At 39.9% G+C, this 22,200-nt stretch overlaps 2 protein-coding genes and 1 long non-coding RNA gene across 6 annotated transcripts in view; 2 read left to right on the top strand and 1 right to left on the bottom strand.

Moving 5' to 3' along the window:
• Positions 1–4,687, top strand: part of AGPS (alkylglycerone phosphate synthase) — a 139,449-nt gene extending 134,762 nt beyond the window's left edge. For all 3 annotated transcript variants that reach the window (XM_023622056.2, XM_070241276.1, XM_070241275.1), the window contains one exon: positions 2,659–4,687. In XM_023622056.2, the coding sequence (XP_023477824.2) occupies positions 2,659–2,780 (122 nt within the window). In that variant the 3' untranslated portion in view covers positions 2,781–4,687. The remainder of the gene's footprint in view (positions 1–2,658) is intronic.
• A 9,539-nt stretch (positions 4,688–14,226) lies between these two features.
• Positions 14,227–17,004, bottom strand: IFT70B (intraflagellar transport 70B). Its single transcript, XM_001917337.6, has one exon. The coding sequence runs from the start codon at positions 16,858–16,860 to the stop codon at positions 14,866–14,868; it is 1,995 nt and encodes a 664-aa protein (XP_001917372.4). The 5' UTR covers positions 16,861–17,004; the 3' UTR covers positions 14,227–14,865.
• Positions 17,005–17,135: 131 nt separating this feature from the next.
• LOC138918672 (uncharacterized) lies at positions 17,136–22,074 on the top strand. 2 transcript variants are annotated; one of them, XR_011428283.1, is made up of 6 exons: positions 17,167–17,235; positions 18,408–18,487; positions 18,709–18,752; positions 19,071–19,296; positions 20,075–20,105; positions 20,570–22,074. It is a non-coding gene; the product is annotated as an uncharacterized lncRNA (long non-coding RNA). The 2 variants fall into 2 exon arrangements; XR_011428284.1 differs by lacking the exon at positions 18,408–18,487 and having other exon boundaries at positions 17,136–17,235.
• Positions 22,075–22,200: the final 126 nt, after the last annotated feature.

Below are 22,200 nucleotides of genomic sequence, written 5' to 3' on the forward strand. Positions count from 1 at the left end.
TTTATGAAGACTATTTCCAATACTTTTCTTAATATAAAGGCTCCTTGAGGTTTTTTACTTAAGCTGTTTTCTCTTTGTGCACTTATGCTACAATGTAATTGACTTAAATTGAGAAAACCAAAAAAATTCCTAGTCTTTTTAGTTGCATAAACCATGATTTCTGACCTCAGTTCAAATTCTGTTATCACTGACAGAAGAAGCCCACAGACCTCTGCCATCAAGGGGTTAAATTCTTTCATCAAATATGTTTATGAGGGGCCACAGCTATGCTGCCTGTATTGCCTTTTTTTTTTTTACTTTCTAGTTCACTAATCAAATGTATGTTAGATTGATTATTGTAAAAGTATAAACCATAGAAAATTTGACAAGATAGATGTGTAAATTATCCCTCTGACAGAACTAATGATGCACTCCAAGCACCTTCTGTTTTCCAGCGCTTGGTGAGCGACTTCATTAAATATGCAGTGGCTGTTGGGTGGCTTCTCAGACGATGGTTCAGTTCCTTGTGGAATTGCATTATTACCAGAGGTGTAAAACCAGGCAGACAAGCTAGCTGTTGGGCATCCTGCTGAGGTTCTAATGTGCTCCATCTTGTTGGAGCAGTTGTTTGCAGTCTTTTCAGGACAATTACATCCATAACCACAGGACACATTCAGTGAAACTATATTACAGATAACATAGGAGACTGGCATTGACTGTTCTTCACCCTTCTCTTTTGAGCTGCCTCAGTATGGGTAGCTTATAATTATGCCACTTCTACTACTCAAGAGTAGTTGCGTTTTTTAATCCTTTGGAGCAAATCTGGAAATAACTAATTTATAACTTTTTTTTTTTAAAGATTTTATTTTTTGTTTTTCTCCCCAAAGCCCCCTGGTACATAGTCGTTTATATTTTTAGTTGTGGGTCCTTCTAGTTGTGGCATGTGGGATGCTGCCTAAGCATGGCTTGGCAAGTGGTGCCATGTCTGCGCCCAGGATCCGAACCAGTGAAACCCTGGGCTGCCAAAGCAGAATGCGTGAACTTAACCACTCGGCCATGGGGCCGGCCCCTGTAACTTTTTTTAAGTGCTTAAAATCATAGGATATTTGAAGTGAAAAGAGTTTATGGATGCTAATCCCTTTGCAGATGAGAAAACTGAGGCTGAAGCATTGTGATGTGTTGTCTCAGGGAGACAGGAGGAGGACGTGGTAGAACATCTTTTAGGTGGTGGAGATTGCATGAATAGGAATTTGTACTGTTTGGTGTCTAGTTTTAGAGCTCTTTTAAACTAAATTTTTCTTTTTGAATTTAGGATTTTTTTTTCCTTGCTGTACCTTATTTTTCCCCATCTTAACACCAACAATGCTTTTTTATTCCTGGAAGCCAAGCAGGAATATTTTTCTTTCTGAGGATATCATGGTATTTATTATTTTAATGACAATTTGATGGTTTCCTGGAGAACTGGACACAAAAGATGATTTGAGATGAGCTTGAAATGGTATTTAAGGTCTCTGAAAGGCAGATGCTACGGTGTTATCAATGCAGCCTGATAGATGGCAGTGCATTTTAGAATGACAGGCTGAATGCTTTAATGAAAGAAGCCTTCACATTTTGGTTGGCCAATTAAATCACTGTTGATGACTTTGGATCATTAATGAACATTTGTGGAAAATGACCATTTGAATTCAATTATTACAATAATACATTTGAAAAGTACTAACCGCAAATAATGCTACCTCTGAATTAAAAGATTTATCCATTTTGCCACAAATAAGTCAGCACATTGCTTTGCTTTTAATGCAAAAGCAAGTTGACATTCCATGATTCTTGTACAGATTAAGTACATGTCCTTTCTTACAAAAGTTCTTCTTAGAAAAGGTTATGTTTTTCATTGAGTGCCTTCAAAATACAATTTATGCTGCTAACCATTATTTTACTTCATTATTCTTAGAAAGAATTAGCAAGACCTAGAAACAAAGAAGGGGGAACATTATACAGTGTATAAAGGCAGAAGATCAAGTTTAAAATGGATTAGGTATTTGATTTATTTAGTGCCTAGAAAAATCTCTAATTCTGTGAAAACAATGAGAAGAAAGTAACCATTTTTGGGGAACATGCAAATTTATTTAAAAGTAATCTGAAAAGAAAATGCAGATGGAAAGCTTCATAACCAGATTTTTTTCTTAAGCCCAAGGTTCAGATTTTCTTAATTTTTTGAAGCTTTGTTCTCCTTAAAATATTTTATGGCTGTATAGCCTGTCGTTTTTTAATATACCCAACAAATTCACCTGGGTATGATATTTTTCTTTGGTTAACTTCATTTTCTCTGAAACTTTGGTGTGTTTTGGTAGTTAAGACAGGAGGTGGGTTCTTTTGAAATGCATGTTTTTCTCATTTTGTTATTTGTAAAATAGGCTAATCTCAGTGCAACCTTCCTTCATCTCCATTTCATAGTTTACAGAGAAAGGAGACACTGTGGAGCGCAGGCTTCCCCTGGGAAGACACTGGGCTTAATGAGCTTTGTAGTCTGGTGGGCTCAATAAATCAAATAAAGCAAAACATTTCTCATTTTTGAATAAAAGCATTTATCACACAGTGTTTGTTCATTCATGGTCACAAGATTGATTGGTTCCCAGCATCATAGTGTATATTGAAGCATTTTTTATTTTGTTTTTCCAGTGGGCAAGTTACGGAAGCAATGGCTAAAGGAAAGTATCTCTGATGTTGGCTTTGGGATGCTGAAGTCTGTCAAGGAATATGTGGACCCCAATAACATCTTTGGAAGCAGAAACCTTTTATAAATCCATTACTGTTGTTATGAAAAAGGTCACTTTTTTTTTTTAAAGTCTTCAACTATGGTTATACCAGTAATCAAATATATCATGGACTGTATTTCGGCTACATTTGTTTGTTGGTTTAAAATGTTTGTTTTACTCTGTAGTTTGTTTTGTTTCTACATCTTTGGATTGACAGATGGTATTCCTAAATTTCTTTCATTGTAGGTGCATCAGTTTACTGCCAATTGGTTGTCATTTCAAATTTTAGTCAGGCAGCACAAGGCTGCCAGTTGTTATTTCAGAGGAAGATGCTGCCAGCTGTTTTGTTTTGATGCTTCCTCTTGGGAACAAAGGCAGATTTGGTGTCATCTACTGCTTATCTAGTCTCTTTTTAAAGGAAGGTTTCTGGGGAGCAGACATCAAGGGAAGGATTCCACTGAGGAGGGATACACATGTATGTTTTTTTAAGAGTACATTCTAGTGTGAGTAGGCCATCGAGGGAGGATACTCATGAAAGAATATAGGCAACCTGTTATTTGGATGCTTTCAGTTCTGTAAGGTGCTTGGCCTGCATTTTTCTTTGAAATTAGTATACCGTTATAAAACCTTAAATCATCAGTATATAAATTATTCTGTTAGAGGACACATTTTTGTTCTCCCTGTTTCTGTTTCTACTGAGTTATGAGTTGTATTTGTATCACTGAGATAACCTGTTGTTATATCCTTGTTCATTCATAATATGTTTTTAGAAGAAAAGCTGACTTACCATTCATTGTGTGTGAAGAACAGGTTTACCATGAAATGAATGCCTTTAATCAACTTGAGAGTCCTAATGTTTCTGATTTCGCATTCTGATTGCTGAGAAACAGAAGAAGCTGCAACAGGAGCGGAAGAAGGAAGACTCCTTACACTTAAATGTGTCCAGTTCAAAGAATTGTTTGGCTAAAGAAACACAGTCATCATTCAGCTATTGAATTTGAAAGCCTCAACAGTTTCAATGACAAAAATCTTTTTTTTTAAATTAACCCAAACAACACGATAAATTTTCATATAAAAGTAAAATTTCAATTTAGTTTTTACTAATGGTTTAATGCCTTTTTTGAATTACTGGTTTAACATAAATTTTTAAATGTATTAATACACATACCATGTCAAAAGTTTGAAATACCGTATTTCTTAAAAAATAGGAACATTAATCACATTTAGCAAACATTTATACATTCAAACCTGGATATTAAAATAAGTGAAATGATTACTTTGAATCACTGTCTGTCAAGGTTCATGATTCACAGTTTGAGATGTGTTCTTTTCTTACTGCAATATCTAACTTTTGATAATTTTTTAAAATTTAATATTTGATCAGATAATCTAAGTCAAAATGCAGACGATCCTTTAAAAGGACACACTGTCTGTCTATGTAGCAACAGCTCCAAAGTATTTTTGGGCAGTTTGATACCTTTTATATCTGAAGTAGCCTTAACCAGGAAAATGAAAATTTAAAATTGACAAAATGGTATTTTTAAGATTTCAAAATGGTAAATAATTTATAACTAGTAAAATTGGCCTCAAACTAAGAAACTTAAATCTGTAAGCAAATCAAAATTAAATATTAGTTTAACAACAAAAACTAAATATTTATTTATTAGAACTTGCCTCTCTTCGTTAGTGATTTATTTTTAATTATAAAATTTCCAGCAGATCTTTGCTTAAAGCCCTTAGTATTTGAAATAGTTGGATATACTTGATAAGGAAATTACAGTTGCCTCTAGAATTATAAAAATATCAGCTTTATAAAATGCATCTGTTCATGAAGGTAATTTCTCTAATTGGTGATCAAAATGTAAAGCTTAATACAGTACTAATATCTCACTGGAGTGTATACGTGTTTCTGAGTAAAATTCTTTTTAATAAAACTTACAGATTCATAAGCAGATCCCTTCCTTTGCACGTGATTGTTCCAACATTCTTTCCCAGGGAGTTCAGATTTCAGCAGTCTCAGAAATCTGTATTTGATATTAGGAAACTATAAATGTAACACCTGAAATTATTGTGTTCACTCTTCTACATGAACCTTATGGAAATCAGTGATTTATGTCATTGTTTCTCCCCCCACGTACGCAGGCCCCCGACCTTGGTTTCATAGTAATGGCTACATTTTGTAGTTGGAATCAGTTCTCCAGGGATGGTTTTGACACATGACCACTCATCAGTGCCGTTTCCACTCTGACTTAGTAAATCCGAAGGCTCTTCCCCACCTTCGCACACCCACTTCGGAGAGGGGCCTCAGTGTTTCCTTAGTGTCTCTAGAGAGCTGAGCTCTTGAATATGCACAGAAGCACTTAAACCTGGCCTCATATTTCTGAAGTAACTGGAAATGGCTTCATAAAACTTAAAGTCCAGAGAACATTGTTTATGTGAGGCTTCTTAACTCATTTTGAATCAGTTTATTTAAAATTTTAAAAGGTCGTAGCCTATTTGGTTTTCAGTACTGCATAACACCAACTGATCTTTCTTAAATTAGTCATACTTCTGTTTTATTTGATGGTGTCACATTTGGGCTGGGGTTTTAGTGGGAATGGGAACTTGCTGCCTGTGCGGATGGCATTGAGTACCTAAAGACTCCATATGAACAGGCTTTGTTGACCCTTAGAGAAACTGTTGCCTTAATGTTGGTGCAATTTACAGCGCGCAAGTGAATTTAGTCTAATGCTGAGTCACTTGAGCTTTTATAGTTTAGTAAGAATTGTAGAAGCCATGTGTTCAGTGTGCCCAGCATTTTACTACAAAGAAAGAGGCTTAAATTCTTCCCTCTTCTGAAGAATTGGTAGTATTCTTCCTAAATGCTTACATATGACAGTACTGTTACTTAAAAATTATTTTTGAAGCTGAAAGTCTCCTAGTGTGCATAGCTGTGTTATGTATTTTAGAAAACAAAAGCGCAATAAAGGATGAGCTTCCATCAGTATGTATGCTATACCAGATATGGATGGTTGCAAGGAACCCTCTTTTTCAGAATATTCTCTTAGTAACCGCTAAGTCCTAGTTTACATTTTTGAAAATACCTTTCTGCATGTTAGCTCCAGAGATTTTCCTTTGTCATATTCTTTCATAGCTACAGTTTCTTAACCGTAGCTGATTGGAGAAGCCCTGTAGTCCCAAGCTGAAGCATCGGCTGTTCTCACGGGGCTGGGTTTGGTTGAGCATCTATTCTATACAAATGTGGAACACAGACATATTTATTATGGTTTGATACACAAACCACATGGGCTGGTGCTTGAGGCAACTCAAATGGAGTGTTGTGGAAAACATATCTCCATTTTAAGAGCCAGTGAGACAGGAGTTAAGGGCAGCTGTAATAGCTTTTGTTTACCACTTAATCTTTAGCAACTTTGATTTTAATTGGGGCTTAGCTCATGGTGGGAGAAAAGCAGAAAATAACAAATGCCAGTTTAGGATCGAAGAATCCAGAATCACCTTTGGCTTTTATGAGTTAGGGAAGGTTGGCTTTGTTCAGGGCTTCTTGTTCCTAAATGAGTCACATGTCAGTAAATTTATTTGATTTTTAGGAATTTCAGTTTCCTGAAAAGGCAACAACATATACATTGATGCTGAAATCGAGAAAGTATAAAAGATTATTTTTAAACTATTGATATGAAGGATGTAAGTTACTCAGCTTTCTGCTCCCTAAGCCAAGCACTGTTAGTCTTTAGTATGAATTTAACTGTAAGAACTACTTCTAGTGTCAACAGACGATAGAAACTTGTGTTATTGATAAAATGGACCTGGGTCTAAGGATTTTTTCTTTCTTCAAAGGAAGCGTGAAGCTGTTTGTTCTTCTGTTTGCGTATGGGTTTTTCTTTCAGCTTTAGTTTTTCATCTTCATATTTCCACTGATTTGAAAGCAAAAGTAATTTTTATAATTTTACTAATGAAGCATAGTCAAGTGCAACCTAAATATAACTAAATCCCTTTAGATTTATAGCTGAGTATATTCTTAGCTAGGTTTTATCACTCTCTATTTTTTAAATCAATGTTATATTCCTGGGAGGTGTTTAGTCTCCTGTGAACCTGAAGCATTCCTGTTTGACCCTTGGAAGACCCTCAAAGAATGAGCACTCTTGTGCTCTTGCAACCACAGTTCCTTAACAAACATGAGTAGGGGCCACTGAAAAATAGAACACTCAAGCCAAAGAACCATCACAGAATTGATAACTTTACTTCTGTGATTTGGTTCCCAAAGGAGATTATTTTGTTTTTTTCCACAAGGAAGAAAAATAATACATTAAGTATCATTAAGAACATTTTTCAGAGATTCTGAACTTCCAAATCTGAGACGAGACAGAGAAGGAAGGGAAAAAAAATTTTAGTGTGGATTTCTAAGCAGCATACATGCATGTTTTCAAGGCATCTTATTGTTGGCAGTGTTTTTCATGAACAACATGAGCACCGTCTGAAAGAGGTCGTTTAACCCTTGCTCTTGTTCACATCCAAAAGGACCACATGAAATGCTTGTACTGGTATACAGATTCTATAAATAATAATTTTTTTGAGCTACTTAAAGAATATCTCCAAAAGCTCACAGTGCCTTGTTGTCGTTGGTTTTTTTTTCCCATAAAATAGCCATTATTTAAAATGAGCGGGAGAGGGTAAGTCTTTGAAGACAGATTGTTTAGCAGTTCAAGGCTATTCCTCTTCAAGAACATGTCAGGAATTAAGTAGTTGTACATAAAAACACTGAAAATCCTTTCCACGGTGTTGGTTTGGATCCCCTAGTCTAGTGTATTTATCTAATTGTGTGGTGGACCTGTATTCTCACATACTTCTATTCAGTTGATGGGATTTATATGTACTTCATTCCTACATTTTCATTCCTACTGTCCCAATTTAGTAGCCCTAAGATGTGGCTTGGTGGATGTGGCATACTCAGTCCCTGAGACACCACTACATGCTTTTGGACTTTTGCTCACACAGCTCCCTGAGCAGAGCCTGAGGGTGGGGTGGGGGGTTCTATTCCTTAAGTGTATGTCAGTCTTTTTGTGTGACGGTGCCTTCAGAATAATGAATATTTCTGTTCCTGGACAATGGTAAATCCTATGAGAAATATGTGTAGGTTATATTTCTTAATTTTTGTCCTTTTTTGCTAAGCCTGTGAAATACTTTGGCTCTGATACAACTTGACTTGAATAATATCTTATCCTGAGTCTTCCTCCAAGGCAGTACATATTCCTGCCAGTACTGTAGTAATCTTTTGGAAACTACATGTGGGTAAGCACTTGTATGTAAGCCATTATACTGCTGTAACTAATGCATACAAACAGTTCTTCTCTTTACATTTATAGTCTAAAAGTGGCTATCTAGTGGGAAGGAAAATTCTTCAGATTCCAGCACAGCTTTGTCAATTCCGACTGAGCCATACTGTTTTCCACAAGGGCTCAACGCATAGTCTGTATCCTGTGCTTTCAGTGTATGTTGGGATTCTTCTTTTATTGCTTTTGCTAGACTATACTGTTCTATAAGCAAATGCCCATGTGTGATTTTTAAGATGTGCTGGGAAAAAATAAAACAATACCTAAACCACTCATTGTTACAGAAATTGTTGCTTATTTCATGTTGGTTCATTTAACCTTTGTTGACATCATGCTATACTCAGAGAACGAATAGGGTAGAGTCTGTACCCATGAGGAGCCTCTCTAGTAGTGAGGGACATGTGCACAGATACTGATTTTGTCTTTGCCTGTGGCTCCCATACAGGAGGGAAGGTCGTAACTGTCTGGGCTCTGACACAACTGAGGATCAGCCTGTTGAACCCAGTCTTACATGATGCCTTTCAATAATCACTTGCCACGCTGATTTCAGCTCTTACGTTATTTAGTTAAAGAAAGCAATTTTCTCCCTGGCTTATATAAGCTCAGACTGAATGAAACTTAGAAATGATCTCATCTTATTTCTTCCCAAACATAACTGCTATCTAACCTCCCCCTCCCCCGAGCCACAAACAAATGACCAGTCCTCCTGAACATTTGCTGTGACCAAATAGGAATTTATTGCCTTTCTAAGAAGCTTTTTCCAATTTCTGAAATCTTGAAATATTAAGAGGTTTTTGCTTATTAGACTGAAATCTGTCTCCCTCTTCTATACATTAATGTAACTTCTGTCTTCTGTAGTCATGAAGAATTGTCCAATTGCTTTATTAAAGGGCAGCCCTTCAGGTATTTAAAGACAGCTCATGTTCCCCCAGATCTTCAACTTTTGCTCCTGTCAGTTCTAGACCCTTCAGCATCATAGCTCCATAGGTGCCCATTTGATGTACTTAAAGTGAGTTATCTAGGCCTGAATGTTCTAGAGTAGTACCAATGATTTCCTTATTCTAGTCACTGATAAATGCATTTTTGCTGGATCTTTCACCATCACCTCATGTGGAACTTGAATTTAACAAAGCTTGTCTTTTCTGCATGTGCCATTTTGGCCACATCTCCCTGGAGGCTGATTTTTTTTTTTTTTTAAAGATTAGCACCTGAGCTAACAACTGTTGCCAATCTTCTTTTCTTTTCTTTTTTTTTTTTTCTTTTGCTTTTTCTCCTCCAATGCCCCCGGTACATAGCTGTATACTTTAGTTGTGGGTCCTTCTAGTTGTGGCATGTGGGACACCGCCTCAACATGGCCTGATGAGCAGTGCCATGTCTGCACCCAGGATCCGAACTGGCGAAACCCTGGGCTGCCAAAGCGGAGCATGGAACTTAACCACTCAGCCATGGGGCTGGCCCCTGGAGGCTGATTTTTTAAGCCCCATTACTTATATTTATCCTTACTAGAATTTGTATCTTACTGGATTTAGTTCCAGATTTTCAAAATTTTAGAATCCTTGACTCTTACCCAGAATATTTTTTCTCCCACCCAAGCTTTGGGTCATCAGGAGAATTGAGACCTATGCTGTCCGGATTCTCAGGCAGGTAATGGCAGATATCTGTGGTATACAAGGGCCTGCCCAATAACACGTCCATGAAAGAGCATTCAGGATTCAGGCAGCTACACTTCGACTTGAAATGCTATTGTCCACCTCATATTTTCACTTTTTGTCCACAAATATGCTTTTTTTCAATGAATCAACATTTATACCAGACAAACAGTAAACATGCAATTAGGTTTACTTAATTTAACATTGTCAGCTGCTAGACTGAAATCCTTTGGTAAAGCTTGCTGCTCCAATTTCCTGTTCTCCCCTCAGAAAAACAAATGAGGTCTCACTGCCATCATGTTGACTTTTGCCTCTGTTTGCCCTCAGGGGTGTGTCTTTTCAGTATGCTCATAAACCCAGTTTCTGATGGGATCTGTTGGTTGGGCCTAGTGTTGGCTGACAGACAACCTCTGAAATCCATTCTTGCATAGTTCTGTCACATCCTTTGTACTTCATTGTGCCCAGTTAGAGCTGAGAAGATACTCTTTAAAAAATTACTGACATTTGTCACTGTAAAGCTGTGAAATAACTTAGGAGAAGATGGAGCTCTAAAGTCTAAGAACACAGTGGAAAGAGTTCTAGTCTGGAAATTTTGTGTATGCTCCGTTTTTCTCTACCAACTACAGGTCACTTTCCCTATTTGGGCTTAATTTCTTCTTTTGTAAAATGAAAATTCTGAGCTTTCTTCTAATTCGGTCTCAGTGATTCTGACTGAGTCTGTGGTTTTGCTGAACACTACCCTGGAACTGATTATTGCACTAATAATTTACTTTTTAATTCACTCCTGATTAGCCAGACACTGTGCTGGGCACTTAACCCTAGACAAGAGATAATGGTTGTTATCACAGCAACCCTGTGAAGTGAGTGGTGTCATCCCCTTTTTCCTGATGAAATAACAGATTTAGCGAGGTTGAGTAACACCACTGTTAGTGGCTGGGAAGTGGCATTGCTGGAATATGGCACCAGGTCTGACTACATCCCGTGCCTCTGTGTTGGCTGCTTCCTGCTCTAGGCTGCTTGTGCTGGGTAGTCAATCTGATGTCTTCAGAATTTCTGCCTTTTAAAGTGGATTATTTGTCATATGGATTTTCCTCCTAACTACGGAGTGGAAGCCGCTGTCTTCATGACTCCACACCATAGAATTACCAGAAAGCCTTTTGTCTCAGACGCTGTCTTGCTCTGTAAATGTTTAATCCACTGGTCCTGCATTGATGCCTTTATAGGTTTAATATGAAACTCATAAAAGGAAGTACTGTATTTGATGGACTTAATAAATTTGCATTTTTATAACTTTAATATTGTATTCCTTTGAGCTGCACTTAAAAATATAAGAATAACCTGTTACTGTAAGTTATACATCTTCCCAAAGAGAGACTTGCAATTAAAGTGCTGTTTAAGACTAAAGAAACATTTTATTATAATCAAGAGCCAATCTGGGTTCTTTGGAAAGTCACAATTCCTTAAAACTGCTAATTTAAGAATGGAGGTTGCTACTGAAGGATTTGGGCTACATTAGGCTACTCAAAAAGTTGCTTTTACCTTATAGCTAGAATGAAACTGAGTTTGGGATCTGGTGGTTACAGTCATGGTGATTCTGTGATAGGATGACCAAGAACCAGTGGTTACCGGCTCATCACAAAATGTGCTGTTTGGCTAATACTAAGGGAATAGCCTGATAAGTGGATACAAAAAACCCAAATGTCACTTCAGTCCCACTGGTAGGTCAACAGGGATAAGCAGCAGTTTGTGGATGGTGGATAGTGAGCTGCAAGTCACACCATTACTAGGAAGCTACTCAGTGTGGCAGACAACACCCTCAGAAAAGCACCACCTTGCAGATGTTTCCAGATGACCCAGAGTCCTTAAGAAAAAGACAGACTAAGGAACATAAGACAAAAAATTGTATTAAAAAATGCTGATGTTCACCTGAAATGAAAGGGGTTTTTTTTGGTGCTGTTATCCTTTTAAATCTGGGTAGTTTAGATAGCCATGCCCTGGATAGACTTCCAGCACTGCTAACCCTCCATGTGCCAGTGTGGAAATGAGCCTAAGCAAGGATTATAGGGCAAAGGGGTCAGAAAGTTACTCCCTTAAAGCTTTCCCTCCAAACTACTTACCCTTTCTTATCTCTCATTTCCGAATAAGCTTATTTATTTGGCCATCTACCCCATAGCTCTCTACAAACAAACAAATTGTTCTAACCTCGGGCAAAATCTATTACTGACAATTCTGTATGGGTTTCATCTGAGGTGCTCCTCTGAGGTCTGAGAGGCCGTACCTATATGTTCTTATATCACCCCTCTGGGAGGGAGCATCATTTCCTATGCACAGTTTTCTCATTGTCTGATGATTCGCTTCCATCCCCACACAGTTTTCTGAATTCCCAGTAGTCTATTTCTCATGAATGGGTCAGAGTTAGCCACTGTACACCTGACCTTCACAGATGGCATTAGTGCGAACATCCGTGCCACAGCTGAGGCCAAATTCAAAGAGGGGCTGACGTGACGAATATGAGTCCTTTGGCAGGCATGTCATGTCACTGATCAAAGGAGTCTGCTTGGTTTTCTACACAGAAAGATCAAGTTCTTGTTCATGTTTGAAAAAATGGAAATAACTGTACAAACACATGCTTATGTTCTGAACATGTGTGGAGATGGGGGGTCGACTGCCGTTATGAAATACTGGCTCTAATATTTGATCCCTTTAAAGTACACTATGCAGATATTGTGAAGTGATCTTAAAGGAGTAAAAGCTTTAGAAACACAGGGAAATCTGTTTTGTCAAGAAAAGTGCTTTTACCACTGAGTATGTAATGTTCTAGGAGCATAGAACAAAGTTTTTCATCAGAGCTTTAGGGATGAAAGCCTTCATTTAAATGGCAAAATATGGAGCCATTGTAAAGTCATTTGCCTGTTAGTATCAATAAGCAGAGCTAAGTACTTTGACGGTGAGTTTTAAGAGAAGTATACCCTAAAAATAAAGGAGAATAAATGCTGGGGAGTTAGGGATGCTCTCGTCCTTCCTGGTCTCCTCCAGTTCTCTGAGGGCTGGCCAGCTCTGTAGGCATGGTTCATGAGTCTTTGCTGTCGCCGGGCAGCAATCTATCAATTCAGGCAGGTGCCTCTCTGGAGAGCCAAAGTAAGGAAGGGGACAAATGCCACGATTGACCTTTATTCCTCCCCTCAGTGGTAGGAGCAGCCAGGACTTCCTGATGTATTACTAACCAGGAAATCCCAACTGCCCAGCGGCAAGGGGTTAAAAACTGTTCTGAAAAGCTTTTTATGTTCTGAAAAGCTAAATTACACATATGTGCAAACCACAAACACACGGCACCTGGATAAATAAAGTGTGCCTGGTTAAAGCCTGGGCTATTTGCAAAAGGGAATCTGGAAAACATTGGCTTTGGGGTGGTTAACGTTACTTACACTTTAGGCTTGGCTTTTTCACTTTTTAAGAAAAAAGTAGTTCCAAGGAAATGTGCAAAAAAAAAAAAAATCAGAATTTTAACATGGCTGTTGAAAATAAGATTTTAGTTCACTTACTTTCTAAATATTAAGGGGCTATGAAGATTGAGAGGGGCACAGAGCTATTGCACAAAGCAGCAGCAACACTTTTAGTACAAAAGTTGTTAAACAAAGGACATTTCCCAGAGATAGAATTGTGCTATGGGATGTACTGAAGAGGTCATTAAACATTGAGCGTCCTCCAAGTATGGATCAAACGTCAATGGGAAATGGTATCAGCTTACATAATTAAGATTAAAAATACTATGCATTCAAAACCATTGGACTTCATAATAAACCACATTTTCTGACAGAGCTAACAGAATTTGAGCACTGAGGAGGTCATGCTATAGGGGATTTATGCTGATCATACTTCATCTCGGTACCTACATGGCTAAGTGATTTCTCTTTGAAGGAAAAGCAATCATCTCATTATGGCAGGGGTTCACTGTCTTTCAGTAGAAAGCTATTAGGTTGAACCATTCCTAAGAAATTGCTAGTTTTGTAGGTCAAAAACTTTCAAAATCAGCAATTTCATATAATTCAACTTCATACTGTTGTTTTTTTCTAAGCCAGGTCAAGTGGGGTTGACAGGTAGATTTATGGGGAGAAAAGGAGTGGGGAAACAAATAGTAAAGCTCGTGTATGGTTCAGAAAATGAAATGCCCAAGCAGAATGAGCAGGGTTTTCATTGGGAGGGTTGTGGGCATTAAACTAGCTTTATGAATCTACCAAATAAGGTTTCAGAATTGACTTTTTCATCTGTGATGGAGGTAGGAGAAAAGTTTGGTGGGGAATAGTGTAGATTTTTCCTTACCTGAAGAGCAACAACACGGAAACAACTCCAGCACTATTTCCTAGGTTGCAAACACAAAGGTAGGAATTAAGAACTGAGTTCTTAGGGTACCTCTGCTATTAGTCACTGTTAGAGATTAATGAGAGCAGAGTTTTGAAAAACAGTAACAATATATCTTGTTCAAATTATTAACAAATAGAACAAAGGAAAACCATGTAAAATTGCTTCTTTGACAGTTTATTGTTTTTACACCATAGTACCGTAATTTTGTTAAAAGCACAATTTCCCACTAAATCTTGCAGATTAAAAAAACCCTCAAAAACACCAAACATTTATAACCTAAGGAATTTTGGTTACATAAAGCATTATATGTATATTGAAAAACCCTGCCAAAACATCGTAAGCTCTATGTAAAATGTACGCATTACAAATTAATATAGTTATGAGTCTAAATTATGACACCAGAGCACACAATCCCTGAAATTATCATTAAAAGCCTAGAAATCCTATACATTAACTTCTGAGTTCTAGTCTTGATAGTGCCAAGTCCTTGGCTAATGTAATGTTTGTTCAGAGGACTCTCAAAATACAACACAGCACAAATGACAACAAAACAGAGGGAACATAGGCACTACAAATTCTAATAGACACAGTGTCCTCATTCAGTTTTGAATTTTTCATAAAACTAGGTGTCAAAGTTCTTATAATTTGTGAAAATTTTTAAAAACAGTTATTATAATTTTAAAGTGTAGAAAGCTCAACATGTAACAAATGTAAAGATGCCAATGGCTAAATAAAGATAAAACAGAGTAGAAAATATAAGGCCATTACAATAAACGCCATTATCAGACATTACTACATATTCCATCCTATAATCTCATAAATCAAAGCTTTTAACTGTCTGGATTCATACGTGACTGTATTCTTTCCAATATGCATTCTTTCTTCTTCTAGGGGTTGTTCAATAACTGCGGGTATGTTCCTGCCAAAAAGTTCACAGTGTTCTAGAAACTGGACACATTCTTGAATAACACTGTCACGAAGCATGATCGTGTGTTTTGACATGTTTTCTAATAAGGACAGGAAGCATCTTTTGGCATAATACCAGGTATCAGTTCCCAGCTTTTTATTATAAGGTTCTAAGCTTTTGATAACCCGAGAAATACCAAAGTCATAATTTCCTTTGGCACAATAAAGTGTCCCAATCACCAAATTCACAATGCACAGATGGTAGAGTTTCTTATCTGGGTCGTCATAGGAGAGCTGCTCTTCCTCCTTTTCAATCTTCCTCATCAGCTCCTCGGCTTCTTCATTCTGACTTGTCATAATATAGGAAACACAGAGGTTAGCCAATACGATGGCACTGACGTTCAGGATGTTGTCATAATGCTTCTTGACTATGGGCTCATAGAAACCTATGGCTTCTTTGTATTTGTTTTCCTGCATGAACAGAACATGAGCCACATTCAGCTTCCACACATCATGGTCATTACAGAATTCCACAGATTTTCGGAAGATCTTTTCTACCATGGGATAGTTTTCAAGGTTCCAGTAGATTTTTGCCTGGGCCATCAACACGGGAATATACTTCTCAAGGGTGTCATCATACTCATTCACTGCCTTTTTGACAGCTTCATCATCTCTACTGTGTCTTGCTTCCTGTACTTGTATGGTGAGTTTCCGGAGCTGCTCAGTCAGCAACCCTGCTAGCCCATCCAGCTTAATGAAAGCCTCTTCAGGAGCCGTCTGGCAAGTGATCATGGCATCCAAGAAGTCGTAGAGATAGGGTGTGAGGAACTTGTAAGTCAAATGGGCATTCTCTGCCAGGACATCTGCCGCCAGGTCAAAATACTCATACTTACAGTAGAGCAGCAACAGGTTGCCAAAGGTCTCTGGGGGAAAGGGGTTCTGTTGGAGCAAAAACTGTAGCTTTTCAAACCCTTCTGTAGGTCTGGAGTCCATGTTCATTAGCGCCTGGTTGTGCAGGGTCACAGGGTCTAACTCTTCCTCTGCCCTAGGTGGCATGTCAGTGAGGGCTTCCTGGGCCGCCTCATAGTTTCTCAGTTGGTATTCTATGGCTGCCTTGAGGTTGAAGGCTTCCACCAGAGCTGTCTGGTGAAGGACTAAGGTGTTGCCAACACTGCGAACATCAATGCCCTCAGTGGCCATGCCCACCCCTAGCTCTGGGTGCTGGCGGATGCCGCGCTCAATAATGTCTGCGATATGCTTCAGCGCTGGGGCATAGTGCCGGCTGCTGTAATAGGCCAAAGCCAGGTTGTAGGAAAGGTCAGGCCGGTAGCCTGAAGCCTGCAGGGCCGCGGAGAACTTGGAACACGCGGCTTCATACTGTCCCTCTTTGTAGAGCAAACAACCCAGGTTGACCTGGCCATCGGGCTCGTTCTCGCCCCCACTGTCTTCGCCCTCCCCGCTCAGGAGCTGCTCCACCAGGCTCCTGGCCCCGGGCAGGTCGCCCTCGCTGTACTTGATGGCGGCTTGTAGACGGAGGACCCGGCTGTGGTAGGCGGGGTTGTCCAGCAGGAGGAAGGCGACCCGGGTGGCCTCTGGATAGAGGCAGGCCTTGTACAGGGCCTGCGCCTGGTACAGGCGGTACTGCTCCAGCTCCGGGTGCAGCTGGCCCAGCTGCTCATAGCACTCGGCCGCCAGCGCGAACTCCTGCAGGCGGTAGTAGCAGTAGCCGAGCAGCGACAGGCCGGCGCGGCTCCTCGGGCTCCGCTGGAGCTCCCCGCCCAGCAGCTGCACCGCCTCGGCGTAGCGGGAATCCCGGATGAGCCGGTACACGACGGCGGTGAACTCGCCATCGGAGATCTGCGCACTGGCCAGCCCCGCCATAACTGCCACGACGGTTGTGCGTCCCAGTTACCAAGGCAACACGCCCACCGGAAACGGATGAATGCAACGAATGTTTTGGGTTTTTTTTTTTTTCTTTGCGTGCTCTCAAAAGTTACTTCGCAGCGGAAAGACCAGGCTAGAATTGGAAAGGAGTCACTAATGTGAGTGTCTCTATATGTGGTCTGGTCCCCGCAGACTTAGAGTGTGAGCGGCGTTTGTCAGAGAGTGGAGAGGAAACACCTCTTTGTAGTTTGGAGACGGAAACTCTACTTCCCAGCATGCGCCGGTCCCATCGCGACGCCGCTCGGGACGCGGCCTCGCTGCATGCTGGGGGGCGTAGTCTCCGAGGGTCCGACCCGCGGCGCCTAACGGGAGGTGGGGTTTCCTTGGCTCCGTGTTTTGCTAGGTTGTTCTCTGGCGTGTGGGAGGAGGTTGCCCTCCTCGGTTTGAAGTTGCTAGCGTTTTTTTAGCCTTATGCACTGTGTGATGCATAGAGATAGTGCCGTTCCACGTTGTTTTAGTGAAAGAAACGGGAATGGAAAAGGCGGAATGTCAACTTGGTATTCTCCTCAAATTGGAGTAGGTTCTGTTTCCGGGCCGGCCTGTGGGCATACTTGCTAAAATCAGTATAGTGCAGCCACCAGGAGTCTTTATTTTGTTGTTTCCAGAGACTGACAACGGGAGAGACTGCTGTGGATTTTATCTGCTTCTGGGAGAAGATTATCTTTAGTTCCAAGCCTCTCCCTTGCCTCCTTTTCCATAACAAGTATTACTGAGCACATATTAGTATTTAAACTTGGCCCTACACACTGCTTTAATCCTCCAAATTTCACTACAGTGTGGAAATCCATGACCTCGTGTTTTCCAGGGTGGGATGGGGGGCGGGTGGAGTGTAGGATGACCAAAAGTGCTCCTTTTTCTATGCAGTGTTACTTTTCTAAATCTACTTAGTCAGTCTGTGATGTGTGTGAGAGAGAGACAGAGATACCCAGCCTGTACTTGTCGGTTTAATGATGTTTTTTAACTATTACTGAGCCGATAAAAGTGGATTTTCTTTCATTAAAATAAAAAGAAAAGTTGCCTACACTTTAATTTTTCCCTCCCTGAGATTATTAGTTTCAAGATTTCTATGGAGATTTGGTGGACTGTACAAGAAACCATTCTGAATTTTCTTTTGTTCCTTTATCATGTATTTGGAATAGATACTCTAGATAAGGTAGGTGTTACTACCTTAGGGCTATATTGGTATAAATTCTTTTGAATTTAATAGTGCCCATCATGGGACAGTGAAAAACCAGGGTCTTAATTATTCTATAAAATTATATTGGGTCACTAATAAAACACAAACCCATAGTTTAGACTGACCTGGAGACTGTAGAATTTGTGGGAGATGAATACAATTTTTCAGTCAAGAATTAGAGAAGTCGCTAAGATAGCCACAGACAAAACTGGTTTATCCCAGTGAAGTAGTGTACAGTTTTATCTTGAAAACATGTACAGTTTTCAAGATAAATTAGCTGTGATTTATGATTATCTATCATATGCAGTGCCTCTGCTGGTGGCCTGAGGTGGGGAGATTGTCTTTCATAGTCTTCCATGACTTCTGTTGGCCTCGCTACCACGCAAGGTAAATGTGGTCTAAGTAAAAGCATATCTTTGCTATATAATTTGCTAGAAAGACTTGAATACAAATCCTTTCTCTGCCTCCTCAATAGTATTGCTCCCCGTAAATCTTTTCTATATATAAATTTTGGAACCAACATCAACCATATTGCATGGCACTCTGTTAGACTCTTAGCATATATTACCTCTAATCTTAATAATCACTCTGTATTCTGCATGTTACAGATGGAGAAAAAGAAGAAGCTGAACCCTGATATCCAAAAACTAAGGTCATTAAGAAATAGTGACTGACGAATTAATTCAGTCTGTGTATCACATAAGGGCCCAATTTTGAGGGGATGCTAGTGTTTTGCTTTTTTTGGTTGTTATTGTCCCCTTAAAACAAATAACCAACTTGATTTGGACAGTAGAATTTGGACTTCCTGGCCTGAGTTGCAGCTGTGAGAAGATGTTAGGAAATGATTAGTGAGAGGTGGTGCAGTTCCTAGTCACCTGTTATAGCTAAAAAATGCTTCAATAAGGCATCTGAATGCTATACTGTCAAGCGGCTGACATCATGTACTCATGCATTCTTTTCTGTTGCCTAGAAGTTTGCCAGTGCTGTGTTCTTCTGGACGGGACTGACAAGGAATCTTCCACTGCGTGAATACCAAGAAAGGAACAAACTACACCCATTTCAAAGGGGTTGGGTGGGGCCCTGGCCCACCTAAGATCCCCAGGAAAGCAGTTGCTGAGGACCACTATTACCCTACTCAGAGGCTTCTTCCAACCCTGTCTCTAGCTGCAGCCCTGTCTGGTCTTCCACCCAGGGAGGTACATGGTTTGAGGGCTACTGGCTAATGCTGCTCAATAATCAGGGAATAGGGTCTCTTCTCCTTTATACCTGGCTGATTGACATTTATCTCTTAGAAAAAATAATTATCCAAAAGGCTCAATATTTTAGAAGCCTTATGTATGTTAAATCTTGTATTGACATATTACCTCGGGTAAGTTGCTGTTAAATCAAGGTGAGATGACAGAACATGGAAATGAGAAATTGCTTTTTACATCTTTAGTCTGTCAGTCTGTTTTTCACAGTTGAAACTGCATCATGAAAGCATTTGCCTTCCGATGGCTTCTTGGAAGTGTGTGAAAAACAGGACTATCTGCTCTCGCCCACATTTCTCTGACCCCCTCAGGCATCAGCTGAGGTTCCCCTCTTTGTGTTGGTACTATCCGTGAGTGGCAGCGGAAGGGGGCAGGAGGGAGGCCATTCTGTGTCTTCCTCCTTATTTCATGTGCTGCTGCTCCCGAGGCCTGGCTGGAAAAAAGCAGGACATTCGGCTTAGACAGATGGAGGGCAGGGTCATTTTCAAAATGAAATGAGTGCACAAATCACACTGTGAAATTGGCATGACCATCACTGCTGCTGTGATAGACTGACTTTTATTCAGTCTCTGATAGGCAGTTGGGGAATAGATTAGTTTTTTTTTGAGGGGCAGGGGAGGAGATGGTGAAAGAAGGCCCTTTAATTAATGATAGAAGTTCTGGAAAGCAGTAAATGAGGTGGAATATTGTAAAATGTCATAAAGGATCATTTTGTTTCCAACAGAATCTTGAAAAGCTGGAGCATATATCAAAAAGTAAGTGTATCATACCATTCCTAGCAAAAAGAAAGCATTTGGTGGTTGCAATAAAATGATTTAGTGCCTTATTGAAAGGAATGAGGCTTTGAGAAAATGGTATTGGACTCAAGGTAGATTTTGCTGTGTAACGGGAGGCATGTTTACTGCACAGAAGAATTCCATTCAGGCAAAATGTATAGGAGCTAAAAGCATGATGCTCGGTTCTTAACATGCTTATGTTTCTGCCACCAGCATGTGAGATGACCAAATCCCATGTATATTCTATTAGGCATTCTCTTTTAAAACTAGTTGGAAATGATTGTTTCTTATTTATCTTGTAAAAATAACCACCTCTTTTGGGTAAACATTTTATGTTTATGAGGATTTCAAGCACAGCTGTGGTTAAACATCTTCCTTGACAAAGGAAGAGCTTCTGCAAAACCATGTCCCAAGGTGTTATTTCTGTCTCCCATTCATTCCAGGCCGTTGTCTGCAGGGTGCCAGCCTGAGAGGCTCAGTTTCCTTACTTCCTCAAGAGTCCAGCTTGATTTTTGTCCCTGTGCATCCATTGATGGTGATAGAACTGACCCTCCGTCCACCTCCTCTCGCCTCTCTCCACCACCCTCTAAACAGAGAAGAAAAGAATAAATTAGCGTGAAATTTGTAATGTAGTTCACTGACCTTTAAGAGCATCTGTTCAGTCTTTGAAGCATTTTGGAAAAGATCGTATGCTGAATCAACACTTGGGAACATTTATGCTCAGATGGTGAGAAGTTTAACCTCATTGAGAGCTTCATCTTTTTTCTCTGGTAGTTCCAGCTCTGTGAATATTTTATATGGTAATATATTTTCTTCTTGATATATCTGGTTTTTGATCAAGTAGTTTCTATTTCTAGGTTTACGGTGTTATTATCCAAACTAATTTATTAGGCAGAACACAATAACATTATGGGTTATAACAAGGAGTTAGCAGAGAAGACACAAGTGCGAGTACTGCCATTGAAAAATTCATTCCCCGCAGTTGGAGTGTGCTGTGGAAGGTGCTGATGGGGCTGTTAACTCAAATCACTTCATTTGAGCATTTTTCACTGCTCTCATTTCCAAGAGGCAAAAAATGATTCGTGGTATCAATTGTTTCTTCCAAGACTCGTACCTTTCGTAGTCAGATGCATCCTGTCTATGCTTCTTCACATTTCTGCAGTACAGCCATGAAAATGATAAATTGGATGGGAAACGTCTTTGAAGTCCATGGGCAGAAGATGATATTCCTAAAAGAAAGATGTCATTTTCTGGCTTGCAAAGCCTCCAAACTGCTTTTCCATCAGAGAGCTAGTTTTTCCTCATTTTTAAAGTTCTCTCTGTGGAGAGTCGTGGAACACACTCCCAGGACCTGTGCTGGTGGGCTAAAAGACCAACTCGGAAACCAAGCCTGTCCTTCAAGCCTCCGGCCCCACACTGCACATCCAGTGAATCGAGTTCTGACAATTCTGCCTCTCACATATCTCAACTCCATGTTCTTCTCTCCAGTTTCTACGACCACTGCTCTGGTTTCTCCCACCACCGTCTCTCTCCTGGATCTGCGACATCTCCTAAATTGCGTCCCCTCGTGTCTTCCTGGGACCCTTCCAAAGATTTCAAAGTGCTTTATCTCTTGTCTTTGTTCAGGGTTTCACTCTGGGACCTCATTAAGCCTTTAAATGCACTTCACCATATCTCCCAGGAGATCGTGAGATCCTTGTTCAAAATAGGACTCCCAGTGGCTTCTCCGCCTAAGTCAGAGTTTCTGTCTTAGGGTATAGAGGGTGTTGTCATTCACCTGAGTGACTCTTGCTGCCTGAATGGATGGGAATGTTTGGGACTGAGACCTCAAATGGTTTTGAAAGGATGGTTGCCATACATGGTGTTAGAAGTTGAGGGTGAGGTAGAAACTTCAGTTGACTTAGTCACTTTCTCCTGGTGAAGAATTTAATAACATTATTTTGTGTTACAAGCGCGTCAAGTGCTTTTCTTGCCTCTGGATCGCTATCCATGGAGGGCTTCCTTGCCTTTTCTGTGCCTTTTAACCTCATCCATGGTTTTGTCCTTCTCCAGCCTTGGCAAATGAAGCCCTGCA

Source organism: Equus caballus, chromosome 18 (genome assembly GCF_041296265.1).
Source record: "Equus caballus isolate H_3958 breed thoroughbred chromosome 18, TB-T2T, whole genome shotgun sequence".
Classification (NCBI taxonomy): Eukaryota; Metazoa; Chordata; class Mammalia; order Perissodactyla; family Equidae; genus Equus; species Equus caballus.

What these genes read in the sequence shown, in the direction of transcription:
- IFT70B (XM_001917337.6), bottom strand. Translation starts at nt 16,860, where the DNA reads ATGGCGGGGCTGGCCAGTGCGCAGATCTCCGATGGCGAGTTCACCGCC.